This window comes from Cervus elaphus, chromosome X, assembly GCF_910594005.1.
Source record: "Cervus elaphus chromosome X, mCerEla1.1, whole genome shotgun sequence".
Lineage (NCBI taxonomy): Eukaryota > Metazoa > Chordata > Mammalia > Artiodactyla > Cervidae > Cervus > Cervus elaphus.
Genome location: NC_057848.1, coordinates 128513303 through 128538601, shown reverse-complemented (window position 1 = coordinate 128538601; position 25299 = coordinate 128513303). Strand labels below are relative to the sequence as shown.

The 25299-nt window shown below is 40.1% G+C and overlaps 1 protein-coding gene across 7 annotated transcripts in view; it reads right to left on the bottom strand.

Annotated features, from left to right (window-relative positions):
- ARHGEF9 (Cdc42 guanine nucleotide exchange factor 9) overlaps positions 1-25299 on the bottom strand; it is a 435862-nt gene that overhangs the window by 345694 nt on the left and 64869 nt on the right. For 6 of the 7 annotated variants that reach the window (XM_043895128.1, XM_043895127.1, XM_043895129.1 and 3 more), the window contains exon 2: positions 5724-7322. The exons of the other annotated variant lie outside the window; for it this stretch is intronic. In XM_043895128.1, the coding sequence (XP_043751063.1) occupies positions 5724-7262 (1539 nt within the window). In that variant the 5' untranslated portion in view covers positions 7263-7322. The remainder of the gene's footprint in view (positions 1-5723; positions 7323-25299) is intronic. 7 annotated transcript variants of the gene reach the window in all.

The window sequence follows — 25299 nt, the reverse complement described above, 5'->3', positions numbered from 1 at the left end:
AAAAGTCTACAAGCAATAAATGCTGGAGACGGTGTGGAGAAAAGGGAACCCTCTTACACTGTTGGTGGGAATGCAAACCGGTACAGCCACTATGGAGAGCAGTGTGGAGATTCCTTAAAAAACTGGAAATAGAACTGCCATATGACCCAGCAATTCCACTGCTGGGCATACATACCAAGGAAACCAGAATTGAAAGAGACATGTGTATGCCAATGTTCATCGCAGCACTGTTTTTAATAGCCAAGACATGGAAGCAACCTAGATGCCCATCAGCAGATGAATGGATAAGAAAGCTGTGGTACATATACACAATGGAATATTACTCAGCCATTAAAAAGAATACATTTGAATCAGTTCTAATGAAGTGGATGAAACTGGAGCCTATTATACAGAGTGAAGTAAGTCGGAAAGAAAGTACCAATACAGTATACTAACACATATTTATGGAATTTAGAAAGATGATAACAATAATCCTATATGCGAGACAGCAAAAGAGACACAGATGTATAGAACAGTCTTTTGGACTCTGTGGGAGAGGGCGAGAGTGGGATAATTTGGGAGAATGGCACTGAAACATGTATATTATCATATGTGAAATGAATTGTCACTCCAGGTTTGATGCATGAGACAGAGTGTTTGGGGCTGGTGCACTGGGATGACCTAGAGGGATGGGATGGGGAGGGAGGGGGAAGGGGGTCTCAGGATGGCAGCATATGTACACCCATGGTGGATTCATATGAATGTATGGCAAAACAACTACAATATTGTAAAGTAATTAGCCTCCAATTAAAATAAATTTATATTAATTTTTAAAAAATCTATAGTTAACACTAAAAACATAAATAAATAAAAAGAATACATTCAATGTATATCAATGTATGGCAAAAATCACTGCAATATTGTAAATTAATTAGCTTCCAATTAAAATAAATTAAAAAAATAAAATAAACAAAGAGCAAATATTAAAAGCAGCATAGATCAGTATGAAACAATACTTATTTTTTCAGCAGAAGTGACAATAAAATATTTTAATGCAGATACAGATTATTTAGAAAGCAAGGAAACTCACAATCTGTTATCAAAAGTAGTTCAACATTCCAAGAAAATTTTGTTCTCTTAACAAAGAGAGTAAACCAAACTCTAGGCCTACACCTGCCTACCTTCATTAACAAAATTCACTTTCTTAATTAAACATAATCTAATGCCAGCCTGACTTTGTACAAAACTCTTTTCTCAGGGCTCCCTTTTTACAAACCTCTCATAATTTTTTGTATCTATACTTATTTGTCCCATATTTACGTTCCCATACAGAAATAACCAGTGTTAGGGAGAAAAATCACTTTCTTCCTCTAAACAAAATGCATTTCTATTCCTCATACCATCTTTCCCTGAAAGTACAAATCCTACTTTCCTGAATACTGAAATAGTTTTCTTACTATCCCTGTAGCTTTAATTGCATATATTACAATTCTAAATCTTAAAAGTCTTAATCTTTAATGAAAACTGGTGAGCAAGTATTTGTATGTTCTGTCGCACCAGTTGACAAGCCACAAATTTGATAATAGGCATTTTGCCTCCAGCTTCAATATTTTGTTCCTCATAAACCATGCCTCAATTTCCTTGTCTATCATATGAAAATAATAATAATGATAATTAGTTTTGCAATCAATTTATATATGGAAAAGCACTCTGCAAGGTATAAAGTCCTGTACCAATCTAAAGAATGCTTATCTTTTTTCCCCTTTTTCCTTCAAGTTGTACTCTACTAATTCTCACTAAAGTGTTAGCTAATGACAAACTTGAGGTACAGTCTCTTCTTGTTATATTTTGAAGAATGGAGTATTTCCTTCTGTATCAGTAAACAAGGATGCCACAGTCATCAGCCATTGCAGTCCTCCAATGTGAGCTGGTAAGTACTAAGGGAACTCAGGAAGAAGAATATCTGTCATCTAGTAGCCATCAGACTACAATCACTCCCCTTGGTGAGTCATGAGAAACTTAGTACGTGGAAACAGGATACTGGCCCAGATAGCTCAGGTGCATATCAAAGGAATGATTTCAGTGAACCTAGACTCTTGCATCTTCCCATACACAGAAAAGTGCTAAATTCCTTAACTTGGGTTATCTGGTTTTCCTTAACTAACAGTCACCTTTTGATGTTCAGACTACCTGCCTCTTTTTGAAAAACTTCTATATAGCCTGGCTCCTCTCCTTGCCTCCTCAGATTAGTTCTCCCAGAGATACTTGAGAAGCTGTCTTCCAGGCTTGAAGTCCTAAAAGTTCCCACATATAACATAACATTTATAACATAACATAACATTTCCCAAATAAAACATAACTCTCAACTTCTTAGGTTGTGAATACTTTTTAAAGTAACAATTTGTTTTTAATAACTTATGCAAATAGCTAACATTTATTGCACCATGACTCTTAGCCAGACACTACTATAAGATATGTATTTACTCATTTCATCTTCCCAAAGCCCCTATAAAGTAAGTATTATTATCATCTTTATTTTAAAGACATTCCCTGACTCAGAGGGTAGTTGTGTGATGAAATGAGTCCATATGTGTCAGTGCCTGAGTGCATAATAAGCACTTTGTAAATGTTAGCTATAATTACTAGTATCAATCCCCTGGTTTTCCTAATACAAAGGGTGAGGCACAGAGAAGTTTCAGTTTCCTTGATAAACTCCAAATTAAGGACTCTGAAGAAAGCCCATCCCTACATTTTGATATTATTCCCCTGAAGGTAAACCCCATCATTGTGGGGTACAATGATGTGGGGGTATAGCCCCAGGCTTGACCACAGCCAAATCTGAACCAAAGAGGCTGCAGTTGCCAGAGTCACTTAGCTCTGTAGGGTAGAGAGAATAGATCTGAAAAAATAAAACACCCTGGAGGAAGCAAGCCGAGCAGTTTCCCTAGGAAACACAAAAAGACCTAAGCCATTCTGCAGGCAGGGTTTTTCACCTATATTAGCATATAATATGGAGAAGGCAATAGCACCCACTCCAGTGCTCTTGCCATGGATGCAGGAGCCTGGTGGGCTGTGGTCCATGGGGTCGCTAACAGTCGGACACAACTGAGCGACTTCACTTTCACTTTTCACTTTCACACGTTGGAGAAGGAAATGGCAACCCACTCCAGTGTTCTTGACTGGAGAATCCCAGGGACAGGGGAGCCTGGTGGGCTGCCATCTATGGGATCACACAGAGTCGGACATGACTGAAGTGACTTAGCAGCAGCAGCAGCAGCAGCATATAATGATCCACTGTAATCACATGGTCTTTGCTGCTTGACAATGCACTGCTTTCATATTCATTATGTCAATTTAGCCTCACAGTGGACCTGCAAGGTGTCTTTGGGAAGGATGAAGATTTGGTAGATGCTAAAACCCAAAGGGAGAGGGGGATTTGTCAGGAGAAATTTGTGGCTGATCCTAGACTAGAACTCTCATTCCACTTGCTTCCCAGTTTCTGTGTGTCAGGGGAGATCCTGTCCCTGTTGCACTGTGTCCCCATCATCTGTAAAATAGAGTGATTGGATCAGATGGTCAACAGGACCCCTGTCCTACACCAATGTTCCCTGGTATTCAGCTTTTCCATGCCACTTTGCTTATTCCCTGGACCTCAATGCCTGTCTGGGCTGCTGTTTACTACTCCAAGGATAGATAGGTAGCATCTCTGAAGAACCAGCAGAGGGCACAGGAAGCCTGCCAAAGAGATCTAAAATCCAAAACAATCCACTGCACAGCAAGAAGTCTCCCACTGGACTCAGAAAATAGCTGAGAGAAAAAAACTAGAGAATGGCAAAGAGGAAAGATACTCAGGAATTATCTGGTACAAATTCTCTGGATCATATGGAGAAATTGAGGCCCAGAGAAGGGAAATATCTGTCTCAGGTTCACAAATTCAAAGATATAAATGGCACTAGAAGAAGCCAGTTTCCTGACTTCAGACACTTCCTTCAGCAGCGTTAACCAGCTGCAGTACTGTTTTGAATTGTTTTCCTGACTGGATATTGTTCACAATTATTAATAATTTACCAAAATTTAATAATTGCAGGTTACCACTTTGTGGAAACCTGCAATGTGTCACAAAAGGTGATAGACTGGGTACTCTAGCTCATTTGATTCCCTATAACAAGTCCCCTTATATAGGGTGTGTTTTGTCCTGTTTCACAGATGAGAGGGAAAATCCCACTCAAGCCTTTATGACTCCAAAGTCCGTGCTTTTAAAGAACCTACAAAGCATCTCTGTGTCCAGTCCACACAGCCACTTAGTGAGGTGCTGTGCTCATCTATGACCATTTTCCTAGTGACTGGTAACATCAGACATGCAGTCTCCAGCTGCAATTATCAGCTAATGGAATCATTAAGTATGTTTGTTTATTTGCTTGTTTGATTGTTGGTCTTAAAACCACTGCAATAAAATTTACTCCTAATAATATTATGCCAATCTTTATATTCTTAAAGCTTACCAAATATGATAAAAATAGAGATAAAATATTTATAAACATTAATTCCCTTCCAGAAAAAGCAGGCTTATTGCTTTTGTCCTGCTGGGACCCAATTTCTCTCAAAGTATGATTTGATAGATGACAGGACAGGTTGAGAACTATCAGGCTAGACTACTCCCATCACCACCACCAAGAAGAATTTTAATTAACTACCCTTAAAAAACACTTTGCCCTAAAATTATCTGGATAAACTATAGCATATCTGCTTATAAAGACATTCTTAAGTCTCAAAGCCAGATAGTCCCTTCTCATATTTATCCAACATTCCTCCTACTACTTTTAGCACATTTCTTTTTGTCCATGCATAAGGGCATGGTGAGCACCTGCTTATCATCATTCAAGTAAAATCCCTGGAATACTACAGACAACTAGATAAAAGCACCAGACTTGGAGTCAAAAGTGAAAATTTGAATCCAAATTCTGCCACAATCTATGGCTCTGGATAAGTCATTAAACCCCTCTTCAGCTTGCCTCTTCACTGGTAAAATGAGGATAATCACTCCATCCTCACAAGGTTACTTTAATTAAATGAAAACAATGTAATGTGACTGTACCCTGACAGATGTTGGATATAGTGGATGCTGGGAGAAGGTTATTGGGCTTTTTTCTACTTACATTCTTCAGGCTGAACAACAGAGTGTTGCTGTCAGAAGATACCTAGAGATTTTCCAGACACCAAGAAAGCCCCTTCCTCTCCACAGGGAAACTGAGGTCCAACAAGATGAAAGGACTCTTCTCAAAGTCATAAGGACAACTGGGAACAGAACTGAGACGTAAATCCAGGTCTCCTGACACTCAGTCCCAGAGGATTTGCTGGACACCAGTCTCTGAATTCAGCTCCTGTTGGAGGGGAAGGATCGGGTGGCAAAGCCATGGAAATGCCCCACAGCTAAGGAAAATAGGAAACTATGGCTGTCTTGAACATCATTAAATGACCCTGGTCATTCTTCTGGCATTCCCAGAGCTTCAGTTTTTGTTCAAGTTTGAACTGAGATGTAACTGCAGGCATTCAGCCCAATGAAGGGACAAAAATTGCCCAGTATTTTAGGATGAGTCAATTCTCAAGCAACTGACTGATGGGAACATTCGTTCTGGGACATTCCTGATGGAAGGTAGGGTTATGGGAAAGGCATGAGAGTTTAACTGGCTTCTGGGGTTCTGAATGTTTCAAATTGTGATTTGGAAAGTCAGCTCCCACCTTACCTGAGTACCCAGGACTCCAGTACTGGACTTGCTGGCTTTCCTCTCTGGACCCGCTGTTCTCATATCCAAGTCAGAATCCGGGGGCTGTCCTGCCTGGATGGATGCCCCGGGCCCCTTGCAGGCCTCTGGTTTCTCCATCTCATCAGGCTTCTCTTCTAGCTTCTCCATGACAGCCTTGGTGGTTAACTTGGCACAGGTGCCCAGCTCAGGGGAATGTCCAGCACTGTCATCTTCCTTAAGGACGCTGACCACAGTCTCAATGTCTTCATCAAGTTCCTCTGAGGAGTTCTCCCTGGTGAAGACATGGCCATAATGACAACTGCACCTAGCCTGTGGAGTTGGGTTATTCTGGACCTCAAAGACAGGTGAGGTGGAGGTTGAGACTAAGGCAGCAGCAGGCCAGGGGTCTTCAATGGCCTGGCCCAAATTCTTCTTGCCCTCAATGCTCATTTCAAATGTGCATGAGGCTTCTGAGGCCTTTTGGTGACAGTGCTGGCACCTCTCAATGACACTGCCCCACACCATAACCTCAGGGGGCTGGCAGGGCAGGTTGAGTGGGAAGGAGGCCTGGGAGGCGGCACCCTCTATGATGAGGGCTTCACTGTCACCACTGATGAAGTAGGTCTTGTCACGCTGTTGGCTCATCTGCAGCTCTTCCCGGGATAATGCACGCCACTTGCGCGCCACCTCGGCCACGTTGCTGAAGAACTTGATAACACTACCAAAAGGCACAGCCTTGTCTCGACGCAGGTGCCTAAGGCTCTCCTCGTAGCCCCTTTCCACATCCCCTTCTAAGGTGGAGGCCTTAATTGCAGACTCAGGATGCTGGATTCTGGAGTCTCCAGCTGATCTATATGGGGCCTCACAGTCTCCAGAGAATGTGTGTTTCATGTAGCTCCTGGTCCACCTGCCCCTACCAGGCTGCTCAGAGGACTCTTTTTCCCAGTGATCCTCCTCCACTTGGATGCCAAAATCATCAAAGGCCAACACTTTCTGGTTCTTGGGCATCAGTCTTTGCACATCTGCAAGGAAGGGCTCCAGGCCCTCAGTGTGTCCTGAGTAGGAATAACGAAAAGGCTTTGAGGCCTCCTGGGCCTTTCTCATCTGGTAAATATGTGACACCTCCTGGGGTTCCTGGACCTGGCTGCTCCTAGAAGTAGTATTCTTGGAGGCCCCAATTGAAGGCTTCAACCTCTTAAATGACTTCATTCGATCTTTTAATGTGACTTTGGGCTTCAACTCTGATGGTCTGGAAGTGTCTCCCAGTAAAATCATGGACTGGGGTCTCTTCCCCTGACTGGAGGCCCCTTTTCTACGACTCATAAAATTCCATATCTTGTTGACTTTGATTTTCTTCTTGTTCTGACCATTCTCTTCCCTGGAGCTCAAATCACCTTGGTCACACTGCTCAGACTTCTCCAGCCCTACCTCGCTGGCCAGGCCTTCTACCTCAGGATGGCCTGGGAAGACCTGAACCAGGTAACCATTGGGCACCAGATCAGAGAGGAATGTAGTCCGACAGCTGCTGAGAGTCTCCATTGTCACAGCAGGGGATGGGGCCACAAAGGCATAGAGGGAGGGTTGGTGAGTTATTTCCAGCTGACAAGGAGAGAGAGACAAAGAGAGGGGAAGAGAGAGAGAGCTAGATTACACAAAGCCACAAACAAGGTTTTTTGCAGATTTGTCACCATCAAATAAATGATTCATACTTTGTCACCATTGGACCACCAAATTTTTAGGACCTTTGTAAAGCAAAAGTCAATTCACTTGGACCCCACTAATTTAGGATTGGGGAAGATCACAGCTTATCCTGTGTGCCAAAACATCCTTCAATTCTTATTTAAATGCAAATATACTTGAGAAGGGCAAAACTTAACAGCTATTATAATCAGATATTGATAATTAAGTAAATACATTAAAAAGCCAAAAAATAAGTTAAAAAAAACAAGGTATCTAAAAAGTCTATCACTTTGATCCTCTCATTTTATAGAGAGGCTCTAGAAATCCAGAGAAGATACTTATCTTGTCTAAACTACAAAACCAAGGGAGCAGCAGGTAAGGATCCAGTCCATGCTTCCCTCTCTGTCATTTGCTCCTCCATTCACACAGGAAAACAGCAGGAAGTGAGTTCACCAGCCAAACACCCACTCAGCACTGACCCCTTAGCTAAGAGCTGGACACCACTAAGATTATGGACACATATAGCTACTCATCTGAGATAACTTGCTACTGGGAGAGACTTGTAGACATAAACAATTACAATACATCCTGATAGGTGCTCTAACAGAGGTATCCACAAGGGCAGCAGAAACTTAGAGGGAAGGAGAGAGAGAACAGTAGAGCATGTACCTCTTCAAGGAAGCAAAAAGGAGATTAGAGACCTCAAGTATGTTTCCCAGAGTAGCTGGGACTAGAACTAGAAGCTCACTCATGATGAAGTCTTTCTCCATTCAGTGCTTTTTGACCCTCTGCCCTGAACAGGCTGGAACAGAATTTGCTAAGAGGGAGAGAGGCAAGAAGGCAGGTTAATATTAAGAGACTGAAAGGAAAGAAAGGGAAAAGAGGAGAAAGTGGGTGGAGCCCAGAGCTTAAAGACAGTTTCTGCCCTTTTGATGGTTGTCCCAGGTGTCAGGTTACTAGCTCAGGGTCTGTTTGTTCCTCTTCCTCTGGTTTGGTCTGCAGAGTTAACTTCACTTGACCTGAAGTATGTCTTTAATCTGTGTCTTTCCTATACTTTTGAGCACAGACTGTGCAGAATCTGTTTGACTCACAAAATGTTCATTTGATCAGTGAGATTATCTATTTTGGGAAAATGAGACCGAAAAGAGGAAGGGACTTGAAACAACTGAAAAAGGATTAGTTTCCAAAACATACAAGCAGCTCATACAAGTCAATACTAGAAAAACAAACAACCCAATCAAAAAGTGGGAAAAAGGACCTAAACAGACATTTCTCCAAAGAAGGCATACAGATGGCTAACAAACAGATGAGAAGATGCTCAACATTGCTCATTATTAAAGAAATGCAAATCAAAACTACAACAGGGTATCACCTCACACCAGTCAGAATGGCCATCATCAAAAAAGTCTACAAACAATAAATGCTGGATAGGGTTTGGAGAAAAGGGAAACCTGTTGCACTGTTGGTGGGAATAGAAATTGATACAGCCACTATGGAAGACAGTATGGATATTCCTTTAAAAACTAGGGATTAAAACCACTGTATGACCCAGCAATCCCACTGCTAGGCATATACCCTGAGGAAACCAAAATTGAAGACACATGCACTCCAATGTTCATTACAGCACTATTTACAATAGCTAGAACATGGAAGCAACCTAGATGTCCATCAACAGATGAATGGATAAAGAAGCTGTGGTACATATATACAATGGAATATTACTCAGTGATAAAATGGGACCCATTGAGTCAGTTCAAATGAAGTGGATGAACTTAGAGCCTATTATACAGAGTGAAGTAAGTCAGAAAGAGAAAAACAAATATCATATACTAACACATATATATGGAATCTAGAAAGATGGTACTGATGAAAGTATTTGCAGGGCAGCAATGGAGACGCAGACATAGAGAACAGATTAATGGACATGGAAGTGGGCAGGAAGGAAAAGGTGGATGTATGGGGACAGTAACATGGAAACTTACATTACCATATGTAAAATAGATAGCAAATGAGAATTTTCTGTATGACTCAGGGAACTCAAACTGGGGCTCTGTAACAACCTACAGGGATGGGATGGGCAGGGAGATGGGAGGGAACTTCAAGAGGGAGGGGATATAGGTATACCTATGGCTGATTCATGTAGCTGTTTGGCAGAAACCAACATAATTCTGTAAAGCAATTATCCTTCAATGAATAAAATAAATAAATTCAAAATTAAAAAAAAAAAAACAAAAAAACAAGAGGAAGAGACTTGACTTAGGTCATATGCCAAGCCAGTGGCAGGCCAAGAATAGAAGCCTAGTCCTCCTGCCTTCCAGGCCAGGAAGTTTCCTTACCTCAGTCCCACATTTCTACCCTCATCCATGAATTCTGTTTCTCCAAGTAGGCTTTCTGTACAACTCAAGATGATAATAACAATAGCTAACATTTATAAATATGAGGCACTACATTAAAATGTCTCTTTATTTACTTAGATCTCACAACTCTATGAGGTGGTTAAAACTGTCATCTGAATTTTAAAGATAGTTCAACCAAGGTGCATAAAGGTTAAATGATTTACCTAGGTTCTCCTTATGGACTGTAGCCCGCCAGGCTCTTCTGTCCAAAGGATTCTCCAAGCAAGAATACTTGAGTGGGTTGCCATGCACTCCTCCAGGGGATCCTCCTGACCCAGGGATCAAACCTGTCTCATGTCTCCTGGCAGGCAGGTTCTTTACCACTAGAACCACCTGGGAAACCCCAAGTTCTCCATAGCCACTAATAATATATTTGTGATTTGAATCCAGGCAACATGAACACAGAGGCCATACACTTAACCATTACACTATATTCCCTTTCTAGAACAGGGATTTACACAGAGAGAATGATGGTTCAACACAAGTCTCCCTTCCTCCCTGCCTGTCTCCTGATTTCCTTTGGTAATATCAGAACAGAATAAGCTTCCTAAAAGGCATCTGGATACATAGCCCAGAGTGGGGCATGGTTGGGAAGGAGGGCAGTAGATGAGGGGAGATGATGACTATTTCTGATAACCCTCTTACAAAAAGCCTTCCCAAATTAGGCAGGTAAACTCAGAACTCTCACTTTCCCGTTTTCCATCTTATCATAATCCTTCCCCTCGAGATTTGCTTCAAGTGCATAGCCTCTTCAAAAATAATAATAATAATATTCCCAGAAAAGATCCAGTCTTAGCCTTTAAGTATAACTAAAACTGAAGAGAACTTTGAGATCCCCTAGTCCACCCACTCATTATTTCACAGGATGATACTAAGGCACAGAAAGTTTAAGTCAAAATGTTCACTGCAGCACTATCTACAATAGTCACGAGGTAGAAGCAACCTAAATATCCATTAACAGAGGAATGGATAAAGAAGATGTGGTACATATATACAATGGTAGAAATGAAAAAGTTAAGTGTTATTTGCTAAGTTGTGTTTGACTCTTTGCGACCCCATGAACTGTAGCCCAACTGTAGCTCCTCTGTCCATGGAATTCTCCAGGCAAAAATATTAAAGTGGGTAGCCATTACCTTTTCCAGGGGATCTTCTGACCCAGGGATTGAACCTGGGTCTCCTGCATTGCAGGCAGACTCTTTACCATCTGATCCACCAAGGAAGTCCATAATGGTATATTACTCAGATATAAAGTCATTTGCAGAGACATGGATGGACCTAGAGATTGTCATACTGAGTGAATTCTGACAGAGAAAGACAAATATGTGATATCACTTACACGTATAATTTTAAAAAGTGGTACAAATGAGCTTATTTACAAATCAAAAATAGTGCCATAGATGTAGAAAACAAACATATGGTTACAAAAGAGGAAAGGGAGGAAGGGATAAATTGAGAATTTAGTATTGACATATTGGGCTTCCCAGGTGGTGCTAGTGGTAAAGAATCCTCATCACTATACATAAAACAGATAACTAATAAGAACCTACTATATAGCCCAGGGACTTCTACTCAGTACTCTATAATGACCTATATGGGAAAATAATCTAAAAAAGAATGGATAACTGATTCATGTTGCTGTACAGCAGAAGCTAACACACATTGTAAATTAACTATACTCCAATGGAAATCAATTTCAATTTGAAAAAAAAATAGAAGAAAAGTATACCAAGGGCACAGTACATATTTATGTACCAACCACAGCTGCAGAGCTGGAAAGAATACTGGAAACTGTTTATCTGGGCCCCTCATGTTGTAGCAGAGTAACTGAAAATGACAAAGACCAAGGACCTACTCCCAGAACGTAAGTAGTAAATGAAAGAGTAGGGTCAGGCTTCCCAGTATGGTGACCAGGCACTGTGCCCCTCTGGTTCTTTCACTGCTTTAGTGTTTGGAGGAAATCCATTGACAAAAGCAAAGACTACAAAGCTGTATTTCCTTATGTGGGCAGATTTAAGAATGGATAGAATAAAAATGTATTTTAAAACAACCCAGTTTGTTCTGGGCACTGTTTTATGAGTCTCAGTGTATAATTATGATTAACAAAAGAGATATATGAGGTGAATCCTTATTAATTAATATCATAAGATTCATAGGACCAAAATGATATGAAGGCACAAGCAGAGCCATCATCAAATCACACAACAGGGACCTCCTTTGTCACAAAGCAAACATGCTCCATTCATGCCATAATGGAACACTTACCTGAATTTTGATTATTTATTTACATGCCTGACTACCTCATAAGAAATGGAACTTTTTCAGGAAAATACCGATATGAGGTCTTGTTTACCTTGCTGTTCTCAGTATTTACCAGGTGCCTAACATACTACTGATGTTCAATAATGAGGTTATAAATCAGGCTGTCAACAAACCAAGGCCTGCCCACTGGAAAAAAAAAAAATAAATGAATAAATTATATTTGTCATTCTAAAAAAAAAAAAACAAAAACAAAAAAAAAAACAAACCAAGGCCTGCCACCTGCTTTTGTAAATAAAGATTTATTGGAATACAGCCACACTCATTCATTTAAATATTTTCTATGGATGCCTTTGTTCCACAAAAGCAGAACGAGTAGTTTCAGTTGAGACTGTGTGGCCTTCAAAAGCCTAAAATATTTAGTATATGACCCTTTACAAAGAAAGTTTGTTGACTCCTGCTGTAATATTTTGTGTGTATAGACCTCTATAGTTCACTTTTACATTCCTCTAGAGTGGGTATCTATGGCTCGATTTTCAAATAATCACAACAGGACTTAGGAGAGTGAACCGATTTATATTACTCAGAAGTATTCCACATATCTGGGTAAGATTTAGCAATAGAGACATTTTTTCATTTGCTTAGTCAAAGGCATCTGGCCCCCCAGGCAAGAGTAGCAGAGCAAGGACAAGAACACTGGACATCTGGTGCCAAGTCCAATGCCTATTCTTCTGCACCTACTACTTTCCTAGAAGTTTTAAGTAGTATAACAAAAGATGATTCATCACTGATTCTTAACTTGGTGCTATTGCATGATATAAGAATTGTTTAGACCAATAGTTACTCATTCTCAACCTCACTTGAAACCTTAATACAGTTCTCCTAATTAACAAGAAATCTTATAATCAGCTTTCTGTACCATGTAAGTTTTGTCAGCATTAATGAGCTATGGCTAACATAATAAGAGTAATGATAACTAATACATCTTTAGCACTTATTCTGAACCAAGCAAGGGGCTAAGCACTATTTTATATGTATCATCTCACCACTCCTCATCACACAGCTAATAAATATTATGAATCTCTTTTAAGTGGAGAAAAGAAGGCTCAGAATAGAGAGATGGCGTGCCCAAGGTTACACTTAGAGCCAGGATGTGACCCAAGTTTGTTTGATGCCAGAGTCAGCGTTTTTTAATCATCACCCACACTGCTTCTTTAAGTGTAAAACAGTGTCTGGCACATGATATTCCTCAATTAGCAATTCCTAGGATTATGTTTTATAACAGTAGCTACCTTTTATTGAATGCTTATGCATTTTCTTAAGTTGAATCTTCACAACCACACAATGAGTTTGGTACCATTATTATGTCCATTTTGCAATATAAGAAGCTGAGGTGCACAAAGACTTAGAAGCTAGCAGGTAGTTGGAACTATCAATGTACCTTGTACTCTAGGGGAAGAGGGGATTGAGATTCAGGCCTGGAAGAAATCTGTAAAACCATCTGGTAGTTCATGATCCCCCCAACTCCAGACAGTGATATAAAGGAAAGTGAGTAGCTTTGGGGATTAGTGAGACCTGAGGGAATAATGCCCACTTTCCTTCAAATTGCTGTGATAGGGATGAACTGCCTTCTAGAACTTTCACTTTCTGTAGAAAAATAAATAGGGCATTTCACTACGTAGAGAAGAGCCACAAGCAACTGATGCTTTAAAGCCTCCTTAAAAAGGTGATAATAGCAGTGATGAATTTCTTCCTTGGGACTCACCCTACTCAGACCACTCATCTTTGCTCTTGCTAAGGAGAGATAAAAAGCAGATTCCTCTACTTCTAATATTTCATTGAAAATATTAGCATTGCAGGCATAAGACATCCAACCCAGCTCTGTCACTTTCTCATCGGGCATAATCCTGTGCATGTAACTTTCAATTCCCAAGCCTCAGTCTACATATCTATAAAATGGGGAGAAAGACATCCCCCTCCGTAGGATGGTATAAAGACATGCCAAAAGTCCCCAGCATAATGCTTTATGTTAAAAAAAAAAGAATCAGGATGGAAACTCCACCTATCATAAAGTGGAAGTGAATGGAGAACCTGGACCATTTTCAGCATGACAACAGCACACTTTGATACACAGTCTCAGGTGCTTCCCTGATAAGCAGCATTCTCAGCAGATGAATTGTCTTATTTTAAGGAGAAGAGACAACTGGAGTCTGAAACCACAGGAGAACAGAAAGACTGACCCCTCAGCCTGAAAAATGGCTAAGAACATAGACCTACTGGAAAAACCAGAGGAAATATGGCCAAAGACCTCCTACAAACAAGGAAGGCAAATCTAAAAGTTTCTAGTTGCAGATAGTTGATTTGACCATCTTTTTTCTTTTCAAATTCACTTAATTAAAACAAACAAACAAAAACTGCAAAACAGTTCACATATTTCTCCTATCCATCACACCCTACCTCTGGCAACCACCAATATGATTCCTCTGCATGTATATATATATATATATATATATATATAAAATTGACAAACCGTTAGGCAGACTCATCAAGAACCAAAGGGAGAAGAATCAAATCAACAAAATTAGAAATGAAAATGGAGAGATCACAACAGACAACTCTCAAATACAAAGGATCACAAAAGACTACTACCAGCAACTCTAGGCCAATAAAATGGACAACTTGGAAGAAATGGACAAATTCTTAGAAAAGTATAACTTTCCAAAACTGAACCAGGAAGAAATAGAAGATCTTAAGAGACTCATCACAAGCATGGAAATTGAAACTGTAATCAGAAATCTTCCAGCAAACAAAAGCCCAGGACCAGATGGATTCACAGCTGAATTCTACCAAAAATTTAGAGAAGAGCTAACACCTATCCTACTCAAACTCTTCCAGAAAGTTGCAGAAGAAGGTAAACTTCCAAACTCATTCTATGAGGCCACCATCACCCTAATACCAAAACCAGACAAAGATGCCACAAAAAAAGAAAACTACAGGCCAATATCACAGATGAACATAGATGCAAAAATCCTTAACAAAATTCTAGCAAACAGAATCCAACAACATATTAAAAAGATTATACACCATGACCAAGTGGGTTTTATTCCAGGAATGCAAGGATTCTTTAATATCAGCGAATCAATCAATGTAATACACCACATTAACAAAATGAAAGATAAAACCCAAATGATTATCTCAATAGATGCAGAAAAAGCATTTGACAAAATTCAACATAGCAGCATTTTTTATAATTGCCAAGATGTAAATTGCAGGCTAAGTGTCCATCGAGATATACATGAATGAAGAAAATGTGGTATAGATATAGATAGATAGATACAATGGAATACTACTTAGCCAAAAAAACAAATGAATTTTGCCACTTGCAGCAACATGCATGGGTTGACCATCTGGTGATGTCCATGTGTAGAGTCTTCTCTTGTGTTGTTGGAAGAGGGTGTTTGCTATGACCACTGTGTTCTCTTGGCAAAACTGTATTAGCCTTTGCTCTGCTTCATTCTGTACTCCAAGGTCAAATTTGCCTGTTACTCCAGGTGTTTCTTGACTTCCTACTTAGAAGAACAGTACCTTAGAGTAGTAAAAAAATACAACAGTACCTTAGAGTAGTTAAAAAAAAATCTGAGAAATGGGCAAGAGCAGCAGGAGATGAGTGAGAGGGTAACGGAGGAAATACTGTCAGACATTTTTTATCTCTCTCTTAAGCGGCGGAAGGAAACAAACAAGTGTTAGATTTTTTTCCCCCTTCTCTATACAAATTTAAAAAGAGATTTCTCTTAAAATTCTGTGTTGCCATAATGACACCTGGCTCCACCTGAACTTAACTTTTCTTAAACCTTGAGCAAATCAATGTGTTTTTCTTATGGAAATGTTTTTCTTAAGCCATGTTAGTGAACTGTATATTTATGCTAGACTGTCTTTCTTCAAGGTGGTTCCACTTAAGACTCAGAACCGATAAGGGCTCAAAAAACCTGTATGCTTGTATATTTTTGAGATTAATCCTTTGTCTGTTTCTTCATTTGCTATTATTTTCTCCCAATCTGACGGCTGTCTTTTCACCTTACTTATAGTTTCCTTTGTAGTGCAAAAGCTTTTAAGTTTCATTAGATCCCATTTGTTTAGTTTTGCTTTTATTTCCAATATTCTGGGAGGTGGTTCATAGAGGATCTTGCTGTGATTTATGTCAGAGAGTGTTTTGCCTATGTTCTCCTCTAGGAGTTTTATAGTTTCTGGTCTTACATTTAGATCTTTAATCCATTTTGAGTTTATTTTTGTGTATGGTGTTAGAAAGTGTTCTAGTTTCATTCTTTTACAAGTGGTTGACCAGTTTTCCCAGCACCACTTGTTAAAGAGGTTGTCTTTTTTCCATTGTATATCCTTGCCTCCTTTGTCAAAGATAAGGTGTCCATAGGTTCGTGGATTTATCTCTGGGCTTTCTATTTTGTTCCATTGATCTATATTTCTGTCTTTGTGCCAGTACCATACTGTCTTGATGACTGTGGCTTTGTAGTAGAGTCTGAAGTCAGGCAGGTTGATTCCTCCAGTTCCATTCTTCTTTCTCAAGATTACTTTGGCTATTCGAGGTTTTTTGTATTTCCATACAAATTGTGAAATTCTTTGGTCTAGTTCTGTGAAAAATACCGTTGGTAGCTTGATAGGGATTGCATTGAATCTATAGATTGCTTTGGGTAGAATAGCCATTTTGACAATATTGATTCTTCCAATCCATGAACACGGTATGTTTCTCCATCTGTTTGTGTCCTCTTTGATTTCTTTCATCAGTGTTTTATAGTTTTCTATGTATAGGTCTTTTGTTTCTTTAGGTAGATATACTCCTAAGTATTTTATTCTTTTTGTTGCAATGGTGAATGGTATTGTTTCCTTAATTTCTCTGCAACTCCTGAAGCTCAATTCCAGAAAAATAAATGACCCAATCAAAAAATGGGCCAAAGAACTAAACAGACATTTCTCCAAAGAAGACATACAGATGGCTAACAAACACATGAAAAGGTGCTCAACATCACTCATTATTAGAGAAATGCAAATCAAAACCACAATGAGGTACCATTACACGCCAGTCAGGATGGCTGCTATCCAAAAGACTACAAGCAATAAATGCTGGAGAGGGTGTGGAGAAAAGGGAACCCTCTTACACTGTTGGTGGGAATGCAAACTAGTACAGCCACTATGGAAAACAGTGTGGAGATTCCTTAAAAAACTGGAAATAGAACTGCCATATGACCCAGCAATCCCACTTTTGGGCATACACACTGAGGAAACCAGATCTGAAAGAGACACGTGCACCCCAATGTTCATTGCAGCACTGTTTATAATAGCCAGGACATGGAAGCAACCTAGATGCCCATCAGCAGATGAATGGATAAGGAAGCTGTGGTACATATACACCATGGAATATTACTCAGCTGTCAAAAAGAATTCATTTGAATCAGTCCTAATGAGATGGATGAAACTGGAGCCCATTATACAGAGTGAAGTAAGCCAGAAAGATAAAGAACATTACAGCATACTAACACATATATATGGAATTTAGAAAGATGGTAATGATAACCCTATATGCAAAACAGAAAAAGAGACACAGAAATACAGAACAGACTTTTGAACTCTGTGGGAGAATGTGAGGGTGGGATGTTTCAAAAGAACAGCATGTATACTATCTATGGTGAAACAGATCACCAGCCCAGGTGGGATGCATGAGACAAGTACTCGGGCCTGGTGCACTGGGAAGACCCAGAGGAGTCGGGTGAAGAGGGAGGTGGGAGGGGGGATCGGGATGGGGAATAAGTGTAAATCTATGGCTGATTCATATCAATGTATGACAAAACCCACTGAAATGTTGTGAAGTAATTAGCCTCCAACTAATAAAAAAATTAAAAAAAAAAAAAAAAAAAAAACCTGTATGCTTTACTCATACATTGTTCTCCTAATCTGTTAATGAAACTATATATTTACTTGAAAATCTTTCTTTTCTTTTATTTTTTTTTAATTTTTAAATTAATTTATTGATTTAATTGGAGGCTAATTACTTTATAATATTGTAGTGGGTTTTGCCATACATTGACATGAATCAGCCACGGGCACACATGTGTTCCCCATCCTGAAGCCCCCTCCCACCTCCCTGCCCATCCCATCCCCCAGGGTCATCCCAGTGCATCAGCCCTGAGCACCCTGTCTCATGCATCAAAACTGGACAGGTGATCCACTTCACAGAATATAATATACACAGTTTCAACACTACCCTCTCAAATCATCCCACCCTCGCCTTCTCCCACAGAGTCAAAAGACTGTTTATATCTGTGTCTCGTTTGCTGTTTTGCATATAGGATCATCGTTACCATCCTTCTAAATTCCATATATATGCGTTAGTATACTGTATTGGTGTTTTTTCTTTCTGGTTTACTTCACTCTGTATAATAGGCTCTAGTTTCATCCACCTCATTAGAACTGATTCAAATGTATTCTTTTTAATGGCTGAGTAATATTCCATTGTGTATATGTACCACAGCTTTCTTATCCATTTGTCTGCTGATGGACATTTAGGGTGCTTCTATGTCCTGGCTATTATAAACAGTGTTGCAATGAACATTGAGGTACACATGTCTCTTTCAATTCTGGTTTCCTCGGTGTGTATGCCCAGCAGTGGGATTGCTGGGTCGTATGGCAGTTCTATTTCCAGATTTTTAAGGAATCTCCACACTGTTCTCCATAGTGGCTGTGCTAGTGTGCATTTCCCACCAACAGTTTAAGAGGGCTTCTTTTTCTCTGCACCCTCTCCAGCATTTATTTTTTGTAGGCTTTTTGATAGCAGCCATTCTGACTGGCGTGAGATAGTACCTCATTGTGGTTTTGATTTGCATTTCTCTGATAATGAGTGATGTTGAGCATCTTTTCATGTGTTTGTTAGCCATCTGTATGTCTTCTTTGGAGAAATGTCTGTTTAGTTCTTTGGCCCATTTTTTGATTGGGTCTCTTATTTTTCTGGAATTGAGCTGCATGAGCTGCTTTTATGTTTGTGAGATTAATTCTTTGTTAGTTGCTTCACTTGCTATTATTTTCTCCCATTCTGAAGGCTGTCTTTTCACCTTGCTTATAGTTGTGCAAAAGCTTTTAAGTTGAATTAGGTCCCATTTGTTTATTTTTGCTCTTATTTCCATTATCCTGAGAGGTGGGTCATAGAGGATCCTGCTGTGATTTATATCAGAGAGTGGGAAACCTGTCTTTCTTCAAGATTCATGTAAATCATTTTATGGCTGGGAATGACTCACCTGGTGCCAATGTTATCTCAAAATGCATGTTGTGGGTGAGGGGCCTGGTGCCACTCTGACTTTTGACACATCTCCTTTCTCTAATTAACAGCCTACTGACAGGTATATAACATATTGTTAAAGTCTAGCAGAAAAGCACTCTTTCTGCACCCTTCGGATGTTTATGTCTTTCTCTATTTCTTTTATACTTTAATAAAACTTTATTACACAAAATCTCTGAGCAATCAAGCCTTGTCACCGGCCCTGGATTGAATTCCTCTCCTCTAGAGGCCAAGAATCCCAGAGTCTTTCACAGTTCAGGAACAAACTTTCATGAGCACTTTGGAAAATAGCACCAACAAAAACAAACCTTTTACAGAAAATTTTTACCAAGGTTGAATTGTCTTAAAATACACAGTGGAAACAAGAGTTAGATGTTGAGGAGAACTCCTTGAAAGTAAAGATTTTTAAATACTAGATGGGAAGAATTCTTTATAGCAGATGTTGATAGATTGCCAAGTTTGGGCAAAATGCAGTCAGGAGCCTGTCTTTGAAAGGCCCTTAGGGAAGAATGATTTTCACTTTTTAAAGTGTTGAAAGAGAAAGATGAGAAAGAGGAGAAGGAATGATAAGGACCACAGTGGCCCTGAAACTTAACATATTTAGAATCCAGTCCATCACAGAAAAAACTTGCCAATTCAAATGCTAGAGGAACTTGCTCATCCTTCCTCCTTGGGGCCTTAGTTTCCCCATGTCAAATTTGGGAAGAATTCTTTACCTAATCACCTCAGGTAACTAGTGTGAGGATACTAGGGGAGTCTAAAAGTCAGAGTGGAGGTGTGGGAGAAATATGTGAATGTGCTGAAGAGGAAATTACTATTTGTGAAACCTTGAGACCATGTTGTGGAGCTCTAGGATGGCTTGGGGAGTGGGTAGAGATAATTAGAGCTGGGAGTAATTCTGAGTATGTTAAAGGGAGCAAAGAGGAAACAAGAGGGAGAGATGACAGCAATATCTTATATGAGAACCGTTCCACAGGTAAAGTTACAAAGACAATAATCAGGAAAAAGGAAAACAAAAAGGTGTCAGACAAGCTTGTTGATCCTAGAGGAGAGGCTAAGAAGAAACAGATGGTTCAGCTCAGAGAAAAAGGCACAGAAAACCACCCACTAATTTGTGGAGAAGTTAATTAGGTGGACTGAAGTCAGGGAAACAATGATAATTGGCCTCTGTTTCTGGGATGCTTGAAACACTGAGTAGGTATTTTAAGGCCAGTCTTGATTGGAAAGGCCAATTACAGGAAGTGCTATTTTAAGAGACTCAGACAAATACTCCATTCTGTTCCCAGCAAGCAATATTCAGTCTTTATTCCCTGGTGTTGAGGAGCTCACTCATTCTTGAAGCAGTCCTCTATGATGAACCTTTTAGCTAGGACCTTCTTTTTTGTGTCATCTGTCTTCCTATAGTTGTTTTCTCCTAATTATGATTCTTGGGATCAGCACCAAGTGGGTCAACTCCTTTACTTATATAGTCAGAGGGATCTGTGACACATATAAGGAAAAGAATATCAGATTTGGAGTTGAAACCCTGATTTGAAATCGTGGTTCCTGTATAGTGTCCAGTCCTGCTGAACCTCATTTACCTCATCTGGAGAATGGTCAAAATAATACCTTCCCTGTGTACTCCAAGCTTTATTTGTGCAGATCGAGTAATCATAATAACATATAATGATTTTAATAGAAGAATATGTAAACTTGTAAAATTTACACAATTATGAACTATTTTGACTATTGCTACTCCATGAACATAGATAGAGGATGGGCTTTGGAGCCTGTCAGACTTCAGGTTATGTTCCCAGGGCTGGCCTCAATCTGTTGCCCATATATGACTGTTTCCTTTTTGCCATTCCTTGAATGGCTAAATCAGAGTTGATTTCTATTTTTTGTAGTGCAGAACCTTGCCTGCTATGATGAACTGTCCCTCTTGAGACATAGTCCCATGGAGGGAGTCTCCTGGAGGCCAGGAGTGAGACTTTTTTCTTAGTAATCTACTATGTCCAGAAAAGGACTGGGTACATGCTAGTTGATTCATGGCATTAAGTGTCTAAAGCTATTCTCATGCTACTCACTGCTTCATGCTCCCAGACTTAAGATGCATCAGTAACATGACCAAGTATTCCTAGGCTTCAATTAATACTGTTTGCACTGATCCCTCTTATTTCTGATGCACTGGGTACATCCAGTGGCATCAGGGGTCAGCCTGTCAGCACCCTAAAAGTAGTGATAGAAATCTGTATTTGTTAGGTAGGCTCAGAATGTGATAGGGAGGGGCTATGTATCATATTTCTCAAACACAGGAGCTTTGGGGTGAGCTCTAAGGATGTTTCCTTCAGAACTACTTTCCTCTTCCTTCCTTTCCTTTATCCTGTTGACAGAGATGTTGAGAATACAATCAGACAGTCGTTAGTAACTTATAACCTGAGTCTACACTCTAGTAACTGATAACCTGAGTCTACACTCTGGTTGCCACAAACATTTGGTAACTTGATGTGGCAGCATGCCTCTGGGCAAAGGCAGGGATCCATGTGTCAGTCAAAAAGTTTCAAACCTTTGGCAGTGTGCCAGACCTGGTACATGAGCCTACAGTCAGTTCCCTGTAGACAAGTTCCAGCTGCCATACCTCTCTTTGTCACAGTCTAGCAGTCAGCACAGGTGCATCTCTGTGGGTGCTGAAAGCTGACAGCACAGCTTCTCTTCTCCCCACCCTGATCCCCAGCCCACCAAGCTATGAAAATCCCCTTTAGCTCCATTCCCAAGAATAATGTAAGCTCCACCTTCTGCTTCTCATCTCAGCTCTGGTGATTGATACATAGCCACCCATCCCCTGCACACATGTATCACAAGATGGGAGAAGAAACTTCTCTTGCCCCTTTTGTTGTTGTTGTTCAGTCACTAAGTTATGTTGACTCTTTGTGAGCCCAGGGACTGAAGCACACCAGGCTTCCCTGCCCTTTGCTATCTCCCAGATTTTGCTCAAACTAACATCCATTGAGTCAGTGGTGTCATCCAACCATCTCATCCTCTGTCACTCCCTTTCCCTCTTGCCATCAATCTTTCCCAGCATCAGGGTCTTTTCCAATGAGTTGGCTCTTTCTGTGGTTCTAGAGAAGACTCTTGAGAGTCCATTAGACAGTAAGGAGATCAAATCAGTCAATCTTAAAGGAAATCAACCCTGAATATTAATCGGAAGGACTGATGCCCCTTTTGAAAGACTGCCAATCTTATTTCTACTCTGCAATGATGTTCCTTGACCCTAATGAAAAGAATATTAAAGTCTTAGGGTGCCTAACAGATTCACAATCATTCTTCCTTTTGATGTTCACAACAAGCTTCTAATGTACATATTATTTGCCATCATTCTAACAGATGAGAAACTGAGGCATAGAGTAGTCAAGTAATGTGTCATGGCTAACCTGGATAGGGAGTGAGTCCTTGGTTCTGAAGGTTTCAATCAGAATTTGATTGTCCTTTTCTAGCAGGCAGTAGGGGACTTTACATATTGCATGGCAGCAGGAGGACAGTGTTAAGCCAGATTACCTCCATTTCAACCTACTACTCTAGATTTGTAAGTAGTAGAGCAAGGTCTCAAACACAGGTCTTCTGCCTCATCATTCAAAGCTCTTTGCATAACACTACTAGATATAAGGACTCTGAGAGCAAGTGCCACATCCTATACATCACTTTTCTGTTCTCTACCAGTATGGCACAGAGTAAGCATTGATTGAAGACTAAATTCTTTTTCATTTTTTTTTTAAAAAGAGACACAGATGTACAGAATAGACTTTTGGACTAACTTTTTTTAAAATTTTTTAATTGGAGAATAATTGCTTTACAATGTTGTGTTGGTTTCTGCCTTTCAACAATGTGAATCAGTCCTAAGCATAGATATATTTCCTCCCTTTTGCACTTCCCTCCTTAAATTATTGATTGAACTGCTTATTGACTTAATGGTGATGGTAAACACTTGTGGAGTTGTTACTCTGTGTCAGGCACTGCTGTAGGTGCTTTTCACTATCAACTCACTTAATGCTCAGAAAAAGACTACAAGGTAGGTAGTATTATTTGTATTTTACTGATGAAGAAACTGAGGCACAGAGAAGTAAAATAAAACAACTGGTAAGTTTTTGAGTAAAAGTTCAAACCTAGACAGTCTAGCTGCAGAGTCCTGTCCCTAACCATTCCACTACATTGTCACTCAGTATGTAGTGAATGTATGCTTGAATGCATGTTCTCCATAATTGCAGTTCACTGACCTGCCAAGAAGCACCATTTTCAAATACCTACAGGAAACTGGTGTATCAGTTCAGAAGACACTGGGCTAACATTTGAATGTGGACCGAATAGAGCAGGTGTGGACCTGAGTCTTCATGGAGCTCGCCTCTGTCAGTTCATCTTTCTTCTCTTTTTTCCCTACTCAGAAATCCCAGTTAAAGCCCTCTCTTCCCATTGTTCCTGCTTACCAGCTAGAAAGCCTGGCCCCACCCTAGTTGGATTTCCTGTGTTCCTTGGCCAAATTCCCAGCCAGAGGAAAACACCCCACTGCCCTCAGTTCATAGTCTTTAAACCAACAAGGGCACAGTAACACTGTAAGCATGAGTAGCAGGAGACCCAGCTGTGTGGTTGTGCCTAGCCCAACAGAAAGAATAAGCCCCAACTCAGAGTCCACAGAAACAGAAGGCACCACTCCCAAGTACCTCACACTTCAAGGAGGGCAGAGGAAGAGGCAGCTTCTCCTTGCAGTGATGGTCACAATTTTAAAATTTGTTCCTGTTTAAGCAACACAACTCCTGTCCACAGTGTGATATTGATGAAAGTCCAGGGCACCAGGAGCAAGGATGAGAAAATGGTAACAAAATAGCTACCAGTTATTCAGCCTTTACTTTGTGGCACAAATTTCTGAGTACTGTCAATCACTGTTTTCCTTGACCATCCCTAAAATCCTGTAATACAGGTGCTATTGGGCTCTCATTTTACAGATAGAAAACAGAAATTAAGTGACTTGCCCAAATACACATAGCTCCTAGGTAGAAGAGTCAAGACTGCTATCTAGGACCACCTGAAAGCTTGAGATTTTTAAATCTCTTAATCACTACCCTCTGCTGCTTTTCTAATGGTCTTATAGGACCCATGTAGCCCTGCCATGTGAGTATTTTGAGAATTGGAGGTATGACTAATGGAGATGTTACCATCTTATATGACCATGAGAGAGCAGGTGCTGACCCAAATTCTCTTGCCATGTACCGTTGAGCCAACAACTTCACATCATAGATGGTGGTACTAAGAACCAGAGAAAGAAGCCAATTTACCTGAGGTCCTTAGTAGCAGGGCAACTCTCATCCCAGGATGCCTTTCAGTACTCTTCAAGCCTGCCTTTCCTCACACTTTCCTCTTTCAGCAATCCACACAGAATTAGAGTCAGACAGTCCCCAGATGAGAATTTCTGAATGCTTCAGCCTTTTTTCTTAAAATTCAAGCCAATTTTACAGTTTTAATATCTATACTATTGTAATGTTATTAGTATTCATTTTCTGTCTCTTTCATGCACACACACAGACAGACAATGACATAAAACTGCATCCTTTCTATGTGCCAGAAAACAGAATTGGGCATCCTCAGACAGGATGCTGGTGACTGTTTAGGATTTCCTAGATTTTCCTGATGTCAGAGGGGTCCAAAACCTGGAGAAAAATAACTCTGGAGAAGGAAGAGGGTTGCTAAAGTGTCTGAAGCCTTACTGTATGCCCCTAGTAGGCTAGGCAGGTAGCACAAGGGATTTGGGGCCAAGTGGGTACAGAAAAGTGAAGCAGGAATGTCAAAGGCTAACTTCACTGGTTCTTAGTATTTTGACAAAGGACCTTAAAGACCATCTTATCTGACCCTCTTCTCTCCCCACTCCTCAACAACCATT